The sequence below is a fragment of the Microcaecilia unicolor genome, chromosome 6 (assembly GCF_901765095.1).
Source record: "Microcaecilia unicolor chromosome 6, aMicUni1.1, whole genome shotgun sequence".
Taxonomy (NCBI): Eukaryota; Metazoa; Chordata; class Amphibia; order Gymnophiona; family Siphonopidae; genus Microcaecilia; species Microcaecilia unicolor.
In genome coordinates, this window is record NC_044036.1 from 248483018 (window position 1) to 248503711 (window position 20694).

Here is a 20694-nt window from a genome sequence, read left to right on the forward strand (position 1 = left end):
GCTATCATCATGAAACCTCCCCTCCCCAGAAATTATTCAGTTCAAGTCCACTACAATTAGTAGTTCCAATTCTCATAACAAAGGAGAAAATAAGGAAAAATATTAAGAAAAGATCCAGCACAGTGCTACAGTGTACAAGGTATGCTAGGAATGCTTTATCTGCCTATGGTTGGAGAAAGGTTGAGTGACTCGATGCGATCCCGGTCCAGGTCAGAGCGGAGGCACGAGGCAGAGTTGAGGCACGCTGAGCGGGGCCCCCTTAGGCGCGGGGCCCTATGCGGCCACCTTGGTCGCCTCTGCCTAAGACCGGCCCTGAGCTACCTCTTCTGTGGATGGCACTGATCAATCGTGTGAGATAGGGAGAGTGAAAGAATGGACATGAGGTGAGAGGAAGACTAGGGACATGTTCTGGGATACTGTCCCAGCTGCCTGCACAATGATGCTGTGAGCTAGGCTCTGGTACACGGATGTCTGGGGTTGTGGTGGCATCTGTCTTGTGTTAATATGTATGATTCTTACCTAGGAGCCAAACACTGCTCTTTAAATGGTCATGTATCCCTGAATGTGCCAGGATGTATGAGTCATGATAGAATTTAGGGAAGCATAGAAAGGTACCAGTGATCTCCCTCTGTGAGTTGCATACTACATGCATATTGAGAAATTGCAAGACCGTTCTGTTGTGGTTGTTGGATTATTTGTAGTAAATAATTAGCAGATCTTAGTACACACAGCTTCAGCTTTAGAAATGTTAATTTCTTTCTTCATCTCTCTCTCATTCACCCCAGAATAATTCACTGCTGAGTCACTTTAAAGTTGAAGTAACAAAACATCTGTTTACTCACAGTTTGTAGTTAGATTATAATCAGACAGGCTTATATATACATATTACTATACATTTGTCTTATCAGCTCCTTCCATGTGCTTAGATGGTAATGGATGCTCACACCACCATAGATCCTCTCAGGTTAGGAGAGATCATGAGCTCCATGTGCTCCATGTGCTGTGTCTGCTGCATCTAACCCCCACAGGAAGTTGCATAGCTGTGTGACCTCTCTAAGTAATTCACATCAGAGGTCACAGAGTAATCACAGAGAAATAATAGGTGACAGGCAATGCATGTAAAATACAATTACATTCCAACAAACCCCTTCTCATGCATAACTGTCATGCAATTATTTATTCATACAAAGTCCAAGCTTTATACGCAGATTCACAAAATGTTCTCTGGGTAACGGTTTGGTCATGATGTCAGCTGTCATCTCACTGGTGTGACAATAGTGTAGACTGATGACCCCTTCTTTCGCCAACTCTCGCACGTTGTGGTATTTCGTTGCGATGTGCTTGGTGCGTGACTGAACCTTGTCATTCTGTGACAGTCGGATGCAGCTCTGATTATCTTCCATTATCTGGATTGGTTTCTTTTCAGCTATTCCAAAATCCAGCAAAAGTTTTTCAATCCATATCAGTTCTCTGCACGCTTCCGATACAGCCACATATTCAGCTTCTGTAGAAGACAAACTCACAATACTTTGTTTATGACTGGCCCATGAAATTTGTACATTTCCATACATAAACACATATCCACTTGTGGATTTATAATCAGAATGATCCCCTGCCCAATCTGAATCACAGTAACATATTAGTTTTGGATTACTATTGGCTGAAATCTTTAATTTACAATCAATGGTACCCTTTAAATACCTTACCATCCTTTTAACTGCAGTCCAATCTGATTTGGTAGGTGAGCTGACCCTTCTGCTCAAAATTCCTACTGCATTTGCTATATCAGCCCTGTATGTGGTAGCTAGATATAAAAGCTTACCTATGGCTGATCTATATTGGATGTTATCTGGTAAAGGTTCTCTTACTGTTTCATCCTTCAGAAAATCAGTGATCATGGGAGTGCTTACAACTTGGGCATCTTGCATACCTAAACTTTCAATAAGCTCATTTATTTTCTGCTTCTGGCTTAGAAGATAAGAACCATCATTTTGTTTCTCAATTTCTATACCAAGATAGTATGACACATTACCAAGTTCTTTTATCTCAACATTGAGGTTTAAATATTTACAATGTCCTTGTACTCTTGCTCACTTTTGCTTGCAATGAGCAGATCATCAACAAAAGCTAAAATGTATGCATATTGTCCATTTGTGCACCTAGTGTACAAACATTTATCTGCTTCACCTTGCTTAAATCCTAAATTTGTCAATATTTCATGCAATTTATCATTCCAACATTTTGCACTTTGCTTTAATCCATAAAGACCTTTGTTTAATTTACACACTAGCTGTCTTTGTTTTGTATTTATGAAACCTGTTGGCTGTTCCATGTACAAGTCTTCAGTTATTTCTCCATGAAGAAACGCTGTTTTCACATCAACGTGGTTGACTTGCATGCCTTTTGAGACTGCAATGCTCAGAAGTGTTCTGATTGTCGTGTGTTTCACTACAGGTGCAAACACTTCATCAAAATCTTCTCCATATTTTTGAAGATATCCCTTTGCGACTAATCTTGCTTTATACCTTTCCACTTTTCCTTGTGCATTCCTTTTTAACTTGAATACCCATTTGCATCCTATAGCTTTCTTGCCAGGAGGTAATTTTGTAAGAATCCAAGTATTACTTTTATCCAATGCATCAATTTCTTCTTGTGCAGCTTTACGCCATTCAGCAGCTTCTTCTGCTGGCATTTTCTCAATCTCATCCCATGTTAAGGGCTCTTGAGCTTCTGCTGACTTTGTTAGGTAAGACAGTCTTGGGGGTGGAACACCTTTGTTTTCCCTGGATGAGCGTCTGACAACAGGTTGGTCTGACCTTTCCGCATCCTCTAAATCTGAGAGTCCTTCTCCAATTGATTCCCCTTCTCCAACTGTACTGTCTTCTTCAATGATCCTTTCTGTGTCTGCTTCCTCTGTCTGTTCCTCGTTAGATACAGGTGAGTTGCTTTCAGACATCTGCCTTGGTATGGCATTTATATACACTGGCATGTCTATTATGGTTCTAGTTTCATATTCTGGATGATAAGGCTCATCTGGGATAATCCAGCCTTTATCAACCCTTTTGTTTTCATCAAAATATGTAACATGTCTTATGCCAACAATGCCAGTTTTCAGATTCAAAATTCTATATCCTTTGTGTCCTGGAGCATAGCCAACTAAAATGCCCCTTTCTGTTGTGGAATCCAGCTTATGCCTTCTTTGCTTTGGTACATGAGCATATGCTGTACTTCCAAATGTTCTTATGTGTGACAGGTTTGGCTTCCTACCATGCCATGTCTCATGTGGTGTGCGCTCAGCGCCTTTAGTTGGCATTCTGTTTTGTAGGTACACTGCTGTGAGAATGGCTTCCCCCCATAGTCTTTTAGGGAGATTGCTATCTGACAGCATACATCTGGTCATTTCCACAAGTGACCTAAATTTTCTCTCTGCAACAGAATTTTGCTCTGGTGTATAAGCTACTGTTGTGATATGCTGAATGCCTTCTTGTTCTAGAAATGTGCGCATGCTTTGCGAAGTGAACTCACCACCATTGTCGGTCTGAAGAACCTTTGGTTTTCTTTCAAATTTATTGCTCACCATGGCTACGTATTTCTTCAGCATGTCTGTGACTTGACTTTTTTCTTTCAGCAAATAGGCCACACAATATCTAGAGAAATCATCCAAGAATATCAGCACAAATCTGTTATTTCCCAATGATGGGATATTAAACGGTCCACATAAGTCACTGTGTATTAAGTCCAGCACTTTATTACTCCTATTTCCTGTGTATGCAGGAAATGAGGGTCTCACACCTTTTTGAGTAACACAGTCTATGCATTTCTCCATATTACCAGCATCTGCACTTATCTGAATGCCGGTGGCCAGTTGCTTACTGTAAAGATCCTGGATCACCTTAGAATCACGATGTCCCAGGCGGCGGTGCCAGATTTCCAGACTACATTTACCATCATTCTTCCTTACTTGCGCCATATGTGAGGCTTCACCTGAAATGCTCAGTTTATAAACATCATTATGCATAAAAGCTTCAGCATACACTTCATCATTTTTAGAGATTGTGCACTTACTGTTTTCAAAATGAATCACAAATCCCTTCTTATCTAATGTAGATACACTAAGCATATTACAAACTGCTTGGGGAATATACAAGACATCACTTACAGGAATTTCTTTAACTTCATTAGACACTTTGCATTTTAAGAATCCAATACCTTTTGCTTGGATCTTAGCAGTCCCTGCGTTTGCAGTTTTAAGAATACCTTCCTCTGGACACATTTCCTGAAAGAAATCCTTACAATTGGTTAAATGGCATGTGCTCCCCGAATCCAAAATCCAAGTACTTTCATTTGAATTATTATTTACCATAGTCAAAGATTTTTCTGCCATTAGAAAGCCCTTGTGTTTATCTTTGTCCTTCATACATTTCCTGGTTTGAAAATTCTTTAGTTCCATTGGCTTAGGTGAGCTAGAGGGAGTGTTTTGTGTTTCCTTACACCATTTAGATACATGTCCCTCCTTTCCACATGAGTAGCAAATCAGCTTGCCCTTGGGTGGAGTTTTCCCATAGCTCCGCCTTCCTCTGTTCTTTGCCAAGAAATTTGTTTCATTTCTCTCTGACTGACTTTGAGAACAGATCTCCTCAGAATCATTTATTATGCATTCCTGCCTTAGTTTTGATGTTGCCTGTTCAAAAGATTGCCCTTCAATGGCCTCGTTTACAGACCTAAAAACATCAAACTTCTTTGATAGTGAGGTAAAAAGAAATGCTCTTTTCAATGCATCACACATGGGAATTCCTGAAAGTTCTAGCTTTTGAAATGAAGACATAAGATGCATAATGTGATCATTACATTTACTTTTATCCCTTAATTTGGTTTCATTCAACTCTGCCAGCCAAATTGGTTGCTGCTTTGCATATGTAGTTGCATACATAGTTCTCAGTTTATATAGAATGTCCTTTGGTGTATCTTTTCCCTCCACTAATATGGCTTGTTTCTCTGAGAGAGCTTCCAAAAGCATGCACTTCACATAATAGTTTGCATTGTCCCATTCAGCCATATTTTCAGCTGTTCTGTCTTGGTCTAAGCATATATGTAATCCTTTTGCTCGAAGGAGACATATGAATCTTAGTTCCCACTGCTGATAATTAAACTCAGTTAATTTAGGCACCTTGAGAGAATAGAAAAATGGTGAATTTCCTCCCTCAGCCATTTTCTTAGCCTTCTGTCTGCTGTGTGGGGGGAGAGAGAGACAGACTGAATCTTTCCTTTAAAACTTAAGAGAAAAATGTGGCCTTTTTTTCTGCCTGGTAATATTTCTCTTCTTTTTCAATTCCTGGCCCCTGGGCCCATAACCCTTTTGTTGGATTATTTGTAGTAAATAATTAGCAGATCTTAGTACACACAGCTTCAGCTTTAGAAATGTTAATTTCTTTCTTCATCTCTCTCTCATTCACCCCAGAATAATTCACTGCTGAGTCACTTTAAAGTTGAAGTAACAAAACATCTGTTTACTCACAGTTTGTAGTTAGATTATAATCAGACAGGCTTATATATACATATTACTATACATTTGTCTTATCAGCTCCTTCCATGTGCTTAGATGGTAATGGATGCTCACACCACCATAGATCCTCTCAGGTTAGGAGAGATCATGAGCTCCATGTGCTCCATGTGCTGTGTCTGCTGCATCTAACCCCCACAGGAAGTTGCATAGCTGTGTGACCTCTCTAAGTAATTCACATCAGAGGTCACAGAGTAATCACAGAGAAATAATAGGTGACAGGCAATGCATGTAAAATACAATTACATTCCAACAGTGGTAAGTGGGCTCTCTCCCTTTTGGGGGCCTGAGGGCCACAGTGAGTGCAGTCAATTATACTGAGGACAGAGGGGAAGTGGGCAACCATAGAATTGGATCATTGTGCGTTCTCTGCTGCTGGGTCTTGGGGAATGCTACATAGTAGTGTGTCTGAGAGCTGTGAGAAACTGTGTAAAGCACTGCAAGATGGCTGACTGACCTGCAGTCCTGGAAACTACAAGTGGACAGACAGGCAAGTGCAGAGGTGACTTTGAGGTGCATGGGCACAAGTTGCCCACTGTGATGGTACAGTGATGGGCTCCAACTCTTGGCAGAAATGTTGAATGGCTGCCTTGTCAAAATAGAAGCACCCTATGTATTGCTCGTCAGTGAAGTAAAAGAACCGCATCCTGGGCTTATACATACTCTGGTAAGGATGTGGCTTGTTGGCCCTCTTCTTCTCCTGGTGTGCTTCATGCAGTGAAACTCCCACAACTCATGGCCATCAACTCCCACCCCCAACCCCCAGACTCTCACATAGTGCAACAACACAGACGCTGACAGACACTACCTCACTTTAACACACACGCAGGAACCCAAAACAGACAGCACGTCTTATCTACCGCGTGAACCGATACTCTCACATCACCCCTCTCCTCAAGTCGCTTCACTGGCTCCCAATCCGCTACCGTATACAGTTCAAGCTTCTCCTATTGACCTTCAAGTGCACTCAATCTGCAGCCCCCCACTACCTCTCTGCCCTCCTCTCCCCGTATGTTCCCACTCGTAACCTCCGCTCTCAGGACAAATCACTCCTATCTGTACCCTTCTCTACCACCGCTAACTCCAGACTCCGCTCCTTCTGCCTCGCATCACCTTATGCCTGGAACAGACTTCCCGAGCCCATACGCCATGCACCCTCCCTGCCCATCTTCAAGTCCTTACTCAAAGCCCATCTCTTCTCCCTTGCCTTTGGCGCCTAACCACCTTCTCCATTCATGTTACCTACACTGACTACATAGTTTGTAACCCCTAGATTGTAAGCTATTTAGTTATAACCTTTGATTGTAAACTACCTACACTGACTACATAGTTTGTAACCTTTAGATTGTAAGCTCTCCAGAGCAGGGACTGTCCTTCCCCTTGTGAAACTTGTATAGCGCTGCGTAACCCTGGCAGCGCTATAGAAATGCTAAGTAGTAGTAGTAGTAGTAGAGGTAGACACAGCAGACTCAGACTTAGAGGGACTCATTTGGGCCTAGGTAGAGGGTGGATGTGGAAGAAGCATACAGGTGGGTGGGGACAGATTGCAGGGGAGAAGTTTGTACAGGCAGGGAGGGCAGGTGAGTGAAAGATGGGTTCCAGAGGGATTGTGGCACTAGCAGGACCAATAGGGGTGAAACACGGACAGACCTGGGTGGTTTAATCCACGGAACACTGCAAGATTTGTAATCCATGGGATACCGTAATTTCCTGGATCTCGCAGCTTGACAATCCTCGTACAAGGAGAAACCAAGTTAGTCATTTGTGCCTTCTCCCCCTTCTGGCTCAGGTGTCTGGTTTCCACTCCAATGGGCACACTCAGCTCAGACCTAGGCGACCTCCTAGGGAAGTAACTAAGACGCTAGATTTTCACTGGGGCTCTACGCTAGATTTTCACTGGGGCTCCTCTATCCACCCCTTACTAGTTTCTGTCCACTGCTCATGACTGCAGCTCCTCCAGCTGCCCGAGTCTCTCCACACTCTTCAAAGTCCAGCATAAATTCCAGGGCAATAGCCACTCTCAGTCTGGAGGGAAAACCCCCTTCAGCCTTCTTTCTTTCCCCTTCCCCTTATGGGGAGTAGGGCACTTGTATCTCTCCCCCACTCTTCAGGACCTTTTACCTTTTTAGTATCATCAAAGTCCACCCTTGTCACAAACTCAGGTTAAACAGTTCTTTTTCTTTCCCTTCTCTTCCACAAGCACAGTCCTTGGTATACACCATGCAACTGGTTCAGTTTCAACCCTTTCTTCACTTCCTCCTCTTACAGCCTGGGAAATGAGAGGGTCCCACCCATTCTTTGCCAGCTCCAACACCTGACAATCTCCCACTTGACCCAAGTTGAAACCTTTATTTACTGTGCTGCCCTAGCCACTTCCTCCCTCCTTTCATCAAGTCAGAGAACCAAGCCGCCATGAGCCCTTTCAACTGCTCACTGCTCATCTTTGACTCGAGCCAGAGCAGAAAGGTTCATGGGCTGTCCCTCTATGATATTGTCTCTCCCTAACCATTCTCCACTCTCTCCTGCCTGCCAGTCCATGGGCTCCTCTACAGCACCCTCTCCCAGCTGTTTCGCATCCTCCTGATCAGTCCCTTCCGGATCCTCCTCCTTTCCCTTAGAATTCTGGGACTGGTAGTGTGGGTAACACTTCCTGGCCCTACCCTGTGTCTCCTTCCGGGGCTGCTGGGACTTGTAGTCTTTTGATTCTAATGACCTCACTGAGGAAGGAGACCAGCTGCTCTCTCAGACTAGCCTGGATCTTTTGGTCCTGGACCTTCTGGCTCTGTACTCCCGTGGGGTTTTAGGGTACAAAAGGGACTTTCCCCTTCCTACTCCCCCGGGTTCCCAATCCACGCTCCCTAACTGATCACAGTAGTCAGAGAATAGGCTCACAGACTCTTGTATCAGCTCTCCTCCACTCAGCACCAATACAAGCAGTGACAAAGACAAGTTGCAGCAACACTTATTTGTGCTTTATGGCAAGTGTAATTCCCAGTGTTTTTCTTGAGTTCTCCGCATGTTGATGTGCTACCTGGAATCGCTCATACATGTCAGGAATTACACTCTGCTCATGACGTCCTCGAAATGCCCCTGACATGCCTCCTGCTTTTTTTTTTTTAATGTTTTTTTTCCACCACATCCACATTTTAGATGGTTTTGATGTTTACACATGGATGTGCCAGGACAGCCACATATAAAACTCAAATAATGCTCCTCAAATAAGGGCCATAATGTGATGCCACCACCACCACCACTTCCATATACTGTGTCATTTTAACAGGTTTTGTACCCTGCTATTTCAGTGTTCCGTTTTCCTTTTTCTACCAGATTTCTGAGATGCCTATTATGTCAATATCTTATTTTGATGCCGTGTACCCTAATTCTTCTTATTTTCTAGACTTTGGGCATTACATTCCAGACCTACATTTTTATTCATTTTCATAACTTGCTTACAAGCAGTGATCTAGGTAATTTGTGATCCATTTTTCCATGCCTCCTTTATCATGATACTCTAATTTCCTTACTGTTATGGTATCCTGCTCTGAACTGTGCGTGCCAGAACCACTGTTGACTTTCCCATGATTTAATTTTAAAATGGTCTCTCCTATCTCAATTCTTCTAATTGTAAGTGCCAGTGGCCAGATTCCATTCTTGCTAAGGTGGAGCCTGACTCTCCTGCCTCCACCATTGTCTCACCCTCGAATTGAGACTTGGGAGCTTGGCCTGCCTCTGGTGTCCTGTGTGTGGAACTGGAAGCATTTCCAAGCAAGTTGCCCTAAAGGTTCTGTTTTACCAACTCATTTATACTGTAACAGTGACAAAATTTCATTTGTTACTCTGCCTGAGAAAAAGATGCTACTTCTTTCCACTGGAAAAAGGGATGCAGAACAAAACAAAAATCTTTTTCAAAAACACTTTGTAATCTTTTGTGACCTTTTCAACTGCTTAACTGTGCAAACCTTGACCTTCATGGAATTATGTTGAAGGTTTCACTCAGCATTATTTTGTTCATCTGGAATTTTACACACTCCTGCTTCCTTAAACTTGAGTTTTGTGGTTATGATAAAACACTTTGGGGGTTGTTTACTAAAGCTTAGTTATCTGCAGCAGGGCCCACAGGAATAAAATGGGCCTTGCTGCAGATAACTTGAGCTAAGCTTTAGTAAACAGAGGGGTTTATTTTATGCATGTTCTATTTTAGTATGAGTGCCACCACCCCCACTACAAAATACAGTGGAAATACCAAGCACAGACTCACCCTGAGACAAAACTCCAGGGCCCCTCTTATCTGTAGAGAATGATGTTCTTCTGGAGAAGGGCTAAGACACAGGGACGGGAAGTTGACCACTTATTGACTGCCCCCCCCCCCCCCCCCCACGGTGGAGCTGCACAGATTTCAGTTCTTTATTGTATATTTTTTCTGAACAAGGACTTTTATTTCATGGAGAGTGAGTGAATTAACAATTAGTAGGAGATAGAATGTGCATGGGAAAACATTTTTTAATTGTTTTCAGGCTATTTTTAGACTTCTTCCCTGAGTTTTGGAAATGTGTTGGTTTGTTGCACACATTTATCTAACGAAAAAAAACAAAAAGGCACACAACTGCTTACAAAACAGTAGATAAAAAAACAACAAAGCAGTGGAATCAAATGCATTTATTGGAACAATACCCGACGTGGCCACGTTTCGCCCTCAGGCTGCGTCAGGGGTATAAACTATCAAAAGTGTATGTAAATATATCATACACACTAGTAGTTCCAAAAATCTAGTTCCATTTATCAGTTCAGTTGGAAGTAGCAGATAAATGGAACTAGATTTTTGGAACTACTAGTGTGTATGATATATTTACATACACTTTTGATAGTTTATACCCCTGACGCAGCCTGAGGGCGAAACGTGGCCACGTCGGGTATTGTTCCAATAAATGCATTTGATTCCACTGCTTTGTTGTTTTTTATCCACATTTATCTAACGTGCATTAGAATATTTTAATGGCTTTGGCTACCGCCTTGTCACAGTATGACCAAAAACACTGGGCTGCATTATGTAAAGAAGCAGCATGACTATAGATGGGCTTAGGTGGACAGAAGCCCACCCAACAGCAGCACAAGGCTGCGGTAGCTAGCGGGGATCCCCAAGCCCCACCAGCTGAAGATCTCCTCAAAGGAGCCAGAAACATTTGTGCTCAGCCTGGCAGTCAGCAGCTGCTTCCTGAGTCACTGATGCTGGTACTCTGTACATGCTCAGTTTGTGCACATGTGCAGAAACTGAGTATGCACAGGGGTGCCAGCTTTGGTGGCTTAGGAGGCAGCTGCTGACTGCCAAGCTGAGCACAGGTGTTTGTGGTGCCATCAGACAGATCTTCAGCTGGTGGGGCTTGGGAATCCCCACCAGCTCAGGTACTTATCAATTCTTTTAAATCCTGAGTTGAGGGGGGGAAGCACATTTACCTACCAAAATCTGCTCTCTAGCTATGCTACTGATACAAAGAAGCATAACCAACAGAAGGGAAGAGGTGATAATGTCCACCTACAGGTCACTGGTGAGGTCTTATTTAGGATACTGTGTTCAGTTTTGGATGCTATCAGGCTTATTTTCGAAAGAGAAGGACGCCCATCTTTCAACACAAATCGGAAGATGGGCGTCCTTCTCCCAGGGTCGCCCAAATCGGCATAATTGAAAGCCAATTTTGGGCGTCCCCAACTGCTTTCCATTGCGGGAACGACCAAAGTTCCCGGGGGCGCCTCGGAGGCATAGCGAAGGCGGGACTGGGGCGTGCCTAGCACATGGGCATCTTTGACCCATAATCAAAAACAAGGGCGTCCCTAACGAGCACTTGGACGACTTTACTTGGTCCTTTTTTTGTTACGACCAAGCCACGAAAAGGTGCCCAAACTGACCAGATGACCACCGGAGGGAATCAGGGATGACCTCCCCTTACTCACCCAGTGGTCACTAACCCCCTCCCACCCACCCACAAAAAAATAGTTTAAAAATCTTTTGTGGCAGCCTCAAATGTCATACTCAGGTCCATTGCAGCAGTATGCAGGTCCTTGGAGCAGTTGTAGTGGGTGCAGTGCACTTCAGGCAGGCGGACCAAGGCCCCCCCCCCCCCCACTGTTACACTTGTAGTGGTAAATATGAGTCCTCCAACACCCACCACAAACCCACTGTACCCACATGTAGGTGCACCCCTTCACCTGTAAGGGCTATGGTAGTGGTGTACAGTTGTGGGTACTGGGTTTTGGGGGTCTCAGCACACAAGGTAAGGGAGCTATGTACCTGGGACCTTTTTCTGAAGTCCACTGCAGTGCCCCCTAGGGTGCCTGGTTGGTGTCCTGGCATGTCAAGGGGACCAGTGCACTACGAATGCTGGCTCCTACCACGACCAAAGGGCTTGCATTTGGTCGTTTCTGAGATGGGCATCCTTAGTTTCCATTATCACCGAAAATCAGAAACGACCAAGCCCATCTCTAGGGACAACCTAAATGTCAAGATATGGGCGTCCCCGACCATATTATCGAAACGAAAGATGGACGCCCATCTTGTTTCGATAATACGGGTTTCCCCGCCCCTTCGCCGGGACGTCCTGCTAGGACGTCCTCAGGAAAACTTGGGCGCTCCTTTCGATTATGCCCCTCCACATCTGAGGAAGGATATAAACAGACTGGAAGCAGTCCAGAGAAAGGCAACCAAAATGGTATGTGGTCTGAGCCAGAAAATATACAAGAAGAGACTTGACACTCTAAAGAAGAGGATGGACAAAGGAAATATTTTTTTCACAGAAAGGGTGGTGGATACCAAATATGTACTAACAATCACATATTTCTAGTGTGTGGTCTATTTGTGTTTAGTTTAACATTTTTTTTTTAAGCAGAAAGACTTCTCATGTCAGCCTTAAGTACTCCCTAGTCAATCAGGTTTTCAGGATATCATGAGGAAGACTAGCAATCAAATAAAATATATCTGGTGGCAATCCAGAAAAAAAAATACACAGATAATGCTCCAAAGGCTCTAAAAGTTTATTGTCCAACAGCCAAGATTCAACATAGCCATGTTTCAGCCTATCTGGCCTGCCTCAGGTGTCTCCTAAGGTTGTCTGTGTAATCCCAAAAGAATGATCCTTTGTAATGCATTGTAAAATATATTAATTGTAAGTATAAGTCTTGCCGGGAACCCAGCATGCCAAGAAAATCAATGTACTTTCTCAAATCCACTTCTCAAAACTTACATCAAAACAGATATGCATTACACAGCAGCATTCTTTTGGAATTACACAACTTTAGCAGACTCCTAAGGCAGGCCAGATAGGCCAAAACATGGCCGCCTTGAGTCTTGGTTGTTGGACAATAAACTTTCAAACCCTTTGGAGAATCATCTGTGTATCTTTTTTTAAGTCACCTTCGCTGTTTTCCCATGTGTCTTTAACTCTGCGAGTTCTTTGTTTCTTTTGTGTGTACATTGGCAATCCAGAAAACCAGACTTGCTAGGCATTACTCTGGGCCAGGCATGAGAAACACAGCAGTACAGTGGGTTTTTCTAAGGCACAATCTAATATGACCTAGTCACTTGCTCTGTTACAGGCACAGCAAACGTTATCTCACAAAAGCAGCCGCCTTACTCTGGCTTATTAGATCAACAAGACTCAATAACTTCCTCTTTTGGTCAGTGACTTTTAGAATGAAATTTAAACATAGACTTGTAGAAAGGAAATTTTATGGCAGACAGAGATTGCTCAGCCATTATCAATGCAGTCTGCCCATTATCCTGTGCAGTGGTGGTTCTCAACTGTGTATCAGGGGACCTCTCATCAGTCAACATTTCATGATTTTTGTAATGAATATAGAAGAAACATTCATGTATATTCATTATAGATATTCTAAAAACCCAGGGCAGGTTTGTGCACACTTTCCTATAGCAAAACTGTAGAACCTAGTCAATCTCTAGGCAGCTTTCTGATTGCTAATGATCATCTGTGCCTGTCCCAGGCTTTCTTGAGTTCTAAACCATTTTTTGCTTCCATCACCTCCGCAGAAAGACTGTTGTCCTTCCTGTAAAGAATACATCTGCATTTCACTCCTAAATCCATCACCCTCCATGGATTGTCACCCCCGTCCCCAGTCCTTGATAGACACCCAGCCTCTGTTTTCAAGATATCCACAATATCTATGCATGAGATGGATGTATTCAATGGAGGCAGTGCATGCATATTTATATCATGCATTTTCATAGTGAATATCCTAAAACAACACTCACCGTGTGTGTCTGGGGGGACTGTTTTGAGAAACTCTGCAATGGACTGTAACTTCTTGCTCAAGGACTTGCAGAGAGATATAAATGGAGGAGTAAACTGACCAATCATTAAAGCCAGGGGTTACAATTTTTGTTAGATATATAAATGAGGAAAGAAAGAGTATAAGGGGGAAATAGAGAGAAGTGAAGAGGTTCAGTGAAGAGCAAGATCAAAAGAAAGCAGATACTTTTGTTTGGTATTCACATTATAGGTGATGGACCAAAAGCAGGGGCATAAAGGACAAGATGTGAACATATTATCATTTGTTGGAGAGGGACAATAGAAGATGCTAGCAGAACTGAATGGAGATAAGGTTATGGGATATGATGAGGTGCATCACAGAATGCTGAAGATACTGATTGTACATAAGTATTGCCATACTGGGAAAGACCAAAGGTCCATCAAGCCCAGCATCCTGTTTCCAATAGTGGCCAATCCAGGCATAGGCGCCCAGTATAAGAGGCTTGGAGAGGCTAAGCCTTCCCTGCTGTGCTCTGAGGGGTTTAAATTGTTGATTTACCTCCATCCTCACAGCAGGAGCTGCAGTGAAAGCCCTCTAGCGTTGTGTAACCAGTTGTAGAAATTGGTTTATGGTTTGTTTACCTTACTGCTGGGGGAGCAAGGGGGGTTGGCTGGAGGTGTCCTGGGTTGCCAGGGAGATATTTAACCAGGATGACTTCCTGACCTGCACTGAGGACAGATAGCAGCAGAATCGGATACTGGGCCAGCATGATCAGAAAAAGTCACCAGACAACAAAGATAGAAAAGATCATTTTATTTTCATTATAGTGTTTGGAATATGTCCACTTTGAGAATCAGGTGCTCAACATTAAAAGTTTATATTTATTTATTTATGGCATTTTATCCCACATTAAACATGAATTAGGGTGTTTTGTGGCTCTACATGAGAATTGTGATTATATGATCCCTTGTTTCATATTGTTGATGGTCTGCATTTTCCGTATGGGTGGTATATTGGTGTATTAGGTTCTGCCCAGTGTAATATTTATGGTACAGTAAGGTTCTGAGTGTGTTTTTGCACAAAGTTGTGCATAGTGTTTTGCAGTTGAACGATTGTGCTTAGAATATGCTTTGAGCAACCACTTTATTCTTTGACATATGATACATATCTAAATTTAATAAAAGGTATTAATTGTGACGTTTATTTTTATTTATTTATTTTTTTCTGTTTGTTATCAGACAATTATGGATTTAAGCTCCACCCCTGGCCCCACCCCTAACCCCGCCCCCTTTAGCCTCCCCAAACAGTTGGGCCACCGACCGTCTATGAATCCAGGTCACAAATACCTGGCAAGATTCCAAAAAAGTACAAAACATTTTATACTGCTTATCCCAGAAATAGTGGATTTTCCCCAAGTCCATTTAATAATGGTCTATGGACTTTTCCTTTAGGAAACCGTCCAAACCTTTTTAAAACTCTGCTAAGCTAACTGCATTTACTATATAGTAAACCGCCTTTACTATATTGTTCCATGAGGGCTGTGGAACAAGGAGGTAACAGAAAACTGTTCAGAGGTAAGCAAATAATGGAAACACTATAGGTGTTACAACCTGCTGCTGCACTATTCTATCCAAGTGGGTTACAGGATCCTATACAACAAAATTTAATGGCAGGAATTTTGGCAAATAAACCTGATTGATTTTGTGAGTCTGAATAAATATAGAAAATGATGGCAGATAAAAAAAAACCATAAGTCTTATCCAGTTTGCCCATCCATACCATACCATCTAATATCTCTTCCTCTCCTTTAGAGATCCTCGGTGCTTGTCCCATGATTTCTTGAAGTCAGAGACAGTCTTTGTCTCCACCTCTTCCACCAGGAGGCCATTCCGTGAATCTACCACCCTTTCCATAAAGAAAGACTTCCTTAGATTACTCATGAGTCTATCCCCCTTCACCTTCATCCTATGTGATTCCAGAGATTCCTTTACATTGGAAGAGATTTGCTTCTTATGCATTTATGACACAGAGATATTTAAATGTCTCTATCACATTTCCTCTGTCCTGCCTTTCTTCCATAGTACACATATTGAGATCTTTGAGTCTATCCCCATAGGCTTTATGGTGAAGAGCATGACTATTTTAGTAGCCACCCTCTGGATCAACTCCCTCCTTTTTGAAGGTGTGGTCTCCAGAGTTTTATACAGTACTCTATATGGGGTCTCACCAGAGACTTATACAGAAGCACTATCGTATCCTATTTTGTGTTGGTCATTCCTCTCCCTGTGCACCCAAGCATCCTTCTGGCTTTTGTCATCACTTTTTCTGTTGGGCCATACAAAATCATAGGGATTAAGGATATTGCCTTAACTTGGTTCTCATCCTTTCTTAGAGAACATTTTAAGTTTTGCTGGAGCCTCAAAATCAAAAGTTTTCCAGCTAAAATGTGGAGTACCGCAGGGATCATCCCTTTCCCCAACTTAATTCAACATATTTCTCAGTCTATTAACTGCAATTATTCAAGTGTTTGGACTCAAGGTTTATTGCTATGCGGACGATATCCTTATAGTTGATAGAATTAATATTTTGAGTCCAAATCTCTCACATCTTCAAGCATGCCTTTTGACTGTTGCAAACTGTTTACAGGAACACCAGTTGATCCTAAATATTGAAAAAAAACAAAACAAAAAAAAAAAATTTGTTGGATCATGGCATGTTTACAATCTTCTACAATAAAAGCCTTTATTTGGTAAACTAATGACCCCAGTTCATAGTTTTAAATATTTAGGTGTTATTGTTGATGCTAATTTCAGCTTTGCTAAACAAACTTCAAGTGTCATCAGGAAGGGTTTCTACACAATTAGACAGTTAAGGCACTTTATGTACATTAATTCATGCACTTCTAATCTCATGACTTGATTATGGGAATATAATTTATGCAGGAATGTATCAGTATAATTTGAAGATACTTCAAATGTTACAAAACACTGTCATTAGATTGTTGGATAACCTTAAAAAGTATAACATCATTATAAAAAAAACGTTAGCATTTCAATAGCACAAATAATAAAGTTTAAAGAGTGGAGGAGTGGCCTAGTGGTTAGGGTGGTGGACTTTGGTCCTGAGGAACTGAGTTAAATTCCCACTTCAGGCACAGGCAGCTCCTTGTGACTCTGGGTAAGTCACTTAACCCTCCATTGCCCCATGTAAGCCACATTGAGCCTGCCATGAGTGTGAAAGCACAAGGTACAAATGTAATAAAAATAAAATAAATAAAACTGGCACATACTGTTTACAATCAACAGCACCAACTTTACTTACATTCTCTGGCGCTCCTCCATACTCCAAGCAGAGTTCTAAGGTCACTATAAGACCACAGAATGCTCATGCTTTACTATACTAGATCTTCAGGGGAATGGACCAGTAAATGGGCTTTTCTTTGGTTAGCACCTTATCTATAGAATGATCTGCCTAAAATAATTCTAGGTGAAGCTAATTAAAAAAAAATTTGCAAAGTTTTATTTAAAACATTTTATTTTCACAGGCATTTGAAAATAAGTAACTATGTTATGGGGTGGCTTCAGCGATTCTGCAAAACACATTCAGTAGATATGATATTAAGTCTGGATTATGTGGTGAATGCGTCCTCTGCTGATTTATTTAAGCTTTCATGTCAAAGAAATGGCGTGCTTTTTCTTATTTTTTTTTCTTCTGTCTAATGTATATTGTAAACCATTTTGTACTGAACAAAATAAGCAGTATATCAAATTTAATAAACATAAACATCAGATATGATCACCCCCAAGTTCCACTTCACTCTCTATACTGTACTGATCCCTTGCATTACCCATGCATGACCCAGCATTTTTTTAGCATTGAATCTTAACTGCCAAATTCTAGACCAAGCTTCGCTAGATTCCTCCATTGGGGTGTCTACTCTATTGCAGATTTTGGTATCATTATCAAGAAATGTATTAAGTTATGTGCAATAAAAAAGGTATCATCTTATTTTCTTTTCCATGTTTTATTTTGTTTTATTTCTATTGATTACCTTTAAAAGTGGACTAACACGGCTACCACACCTCTCTACTCTGGTACCATCTGCAAAGAGGGAAACCTTAGCAGACAGCTCTTCCACAATCATCACCAAAATGTTAAAAAGAACTAGACCAAGAACAGATCCTGTAGCCTTGCAGTAGATCTGCATACACTGGAGCCCCAGCACATACACATTAATCTCATGCCTATCCATTGCTCATGTTCTGAAAAACCAACCAACAGGTCAGTTGTGAGAAGCCCTATCAGTGTTTCTCAAGCAGATCCAGGAGTACCACTTACCCAGTATAGTTTACAGACTAGGGACAACGAAAATGCCTTACGTAGATTTGTATGTATTGCTGTCTGCAAATCTCTCATGAATATTCAGTGTATAAAAAAAATCAGGGGCTAAACCTTAATAAATCCACACCCGCCCCACTCTTAAAGCAACAATACACAAAAAAAGGTCAAAAGTGTCTAATTAAAACTGGAATTTTTATACATAAATTTAAGTAAAGTGTACTCAGAACCTTGTGCTAGCCAAAAAGGCAGCAACCACCGTTCCCATCATCACACACTAAAGGTATCTGGTCTCTTTAAAAGTCCTAATAAAAAAAAACAAGTGAAATCTAATGAGTGTCCAAACTGCAGTTTAAATACTGTCAGTAACGATAGTGATATTCACAGTAATAATGTTCTCAATAGTTTTGTCTCACAACCTTACAAAACTCAATACTCCACTCAAAAAAACTTATCTGTTATCCAAAACAATTCTCAGTCGATGACGATTGCTCCTTCAGTTCCTGAAACAAAAACAAAACAAAAATACCCAACGTGCAAAATTCTGGATTCCCCAACACTAGCTGTGTTTCACTGCAACGCTTCTTCAGGTGGAAATATTAAAATCATTTCACATATTGAACAGCAGACTCCTGGACGAGCCCTCCCACAATATTCATTGTGGATATGCGGACAATTCTAGTGCTGGAGGAGGTCCCTCAGGACAGATTTGGGAAACTGTTCGCTAGGAGGGGGGGAGGGGATACTCTAAGAGTAGCTTGAGCAACAATGTGTCAGCTTTAACAAAAAAACGTAACAGATAACGTCGGACAGAAGTAGTTGTTTCTTATCATACAAGAGTGTATGACACTTCTCTCCATTGGTTAAAGCCGAAAAGGAAAAATCCTACCAAGAGGAAAGGATCATGTTTGGACAACAGACATGACAGCTTCGTGCCTGGCAACTGCTCCGAGCCACGCCTTCTTCTCTCCCCTCACCCAGTCTGCGCAGCCCGTGGCCGGCAGGCACGACGCCTTTAAGAGGCGGGTCGTTCGACATCAGTGACGTCACAGAGCAGGTAGCAGTAAGCAGGGAGGGTAGGAAAATACATGCGGGTTCAGTCTGCGCAGCCCATGCCTAGCACGATATCTTTAAGGGGCGGGTCGTTCGACAGTGGTGACGTCACAGAGCAGGTAGCAGAGTAAGCAGGGCGAGAAGGAAAGTGCACGCGGCCGGGTTCAGTTTGCGCGCAGCGGCAGTGACGGTAGAAGGTGCGAGTATTGTCGCTGTTGTAGTCCGGCCATGGGCAGAGTGCAGCGTTTCGAGATCAGTCTGAGCAACAGCCGTGTTATCTACAGCCCCGGGGAACCGCTCAGCGGTACCGTCACCGTGCGCCTGGCGGGGGCCCTACCTTATAAAGGTGAGTGGTCGTTACGGAGTACTAACGGAGGGAAGGGGGAAGCTGAAGTGGTAACAGCCTCTAGACTTATCTTTAACCGGGAGTCTCTGGAACCTGATCGGGCCATTCGCTCCTGCGTTAAAAAAAAAAAAGTCGGTTTCGAACCAACCAGGTCAGATCCATCGTTTTCTCACCCATCCCAACGCTTGTTCTTTACTCCTGTTAGCTGATACAGCTACTGGGACGGGGACGATGTTGGTTCTTGTATCGGTATTGGGCTTTCCGCAAGGGTCGGTACAGCATTAAAAAGAGCCAAGTGTAGTCTGTTAGCTTTTTCTTGGTATACACGTGCGCTCCTGTAATGTAGAGATCCAGAACAAGTGGTATTCCTAGAGCTTGGCGTTCTTTCCCCTCCCCCCACCCAAAAAAAAGTTAAATTTAAGCATCTAAGTTCAGGATGTCGAAAAATAAACTCACCTTATCCAGCTTGCATTTGGACCTTCTTTTATCTTGGGCAGTAATACTCAAGATATTAAGGTTCGGAAATGATCAACATTGGGAGAATGAAATAAGAGCTGCCCGTGATGTTTCCTTTCTCCTGAGCTTTTGTCTATACCACTTCCTCTCTCTGTGTGTTGTTTTTGTCAATTGCACTTTCTTCTCCTTCAGTCATTGTGCCAAGAGCACGGCAACAGGTGCCTAACGCTGGCCGGCAAGAGGGTTCTGGAGAGGTTACTTACTGGTTGTGTGTGTCTTCTGGACCTTACCGCTCTATTTAAACGTTAATTGTATAAGCCAGAAATTTTTGAAGCACGCTATTTTGGTTCTGCTTGTTGCTTCCGCATAAGTTGCTTGTTTCTGTGTCAGATACTTTCTGTGAAAGGGGCTAGGTAGATTTGGGAGTAACTTAAGGAAATATTTACTGAATGGGTGAAAGGCCGCCGCATGGAGGAGAGGATAATAAACGAATTTAAGAAAGAAAGCATGGGATAAATCTCTAAAGGAGAGAAAAGAATTGAAAAGCTTTAGTAACAGTGTAGAGGGTCCTGTAATTTTTTTGTGTGTCTTGTCTTCCACTCCCCCCACCCTTGGTTTCTCACAGGTTAACTTGAAGAATTTGGTGTTTTCTTAGTCTCATTTTTTCCTGACACATTCACAAGTG

At 42.3% G+C, this 20694-nt stretch overlaps 1 protein-coding gene across 1 annotated transcript in view; it reads left to right on the forward strand.

Moving 5' to 3' along the window:
* Positions 1 to 19239: 19239 nt before the first annotated feature.
* The window catches only part of ARRDC1 (arrestin domain containing 1), a 221975-nt gene continuing 220520 nt past the window's right edge, over positions 19240 to 20694 (forward strand). Inside the window, exon 1 of the mRNA XM_030207082.1 lies at positions 19240 to 19553. Within this exon, the coding sequence (XP_030062942.1) occupies positions 19436 to 19553 (118 nt within the window). The 5' untranslated portion in view covers positions 19240 to 19435. The remainder of the gene's footprint in view (positions 19554 to 20694) is intronic.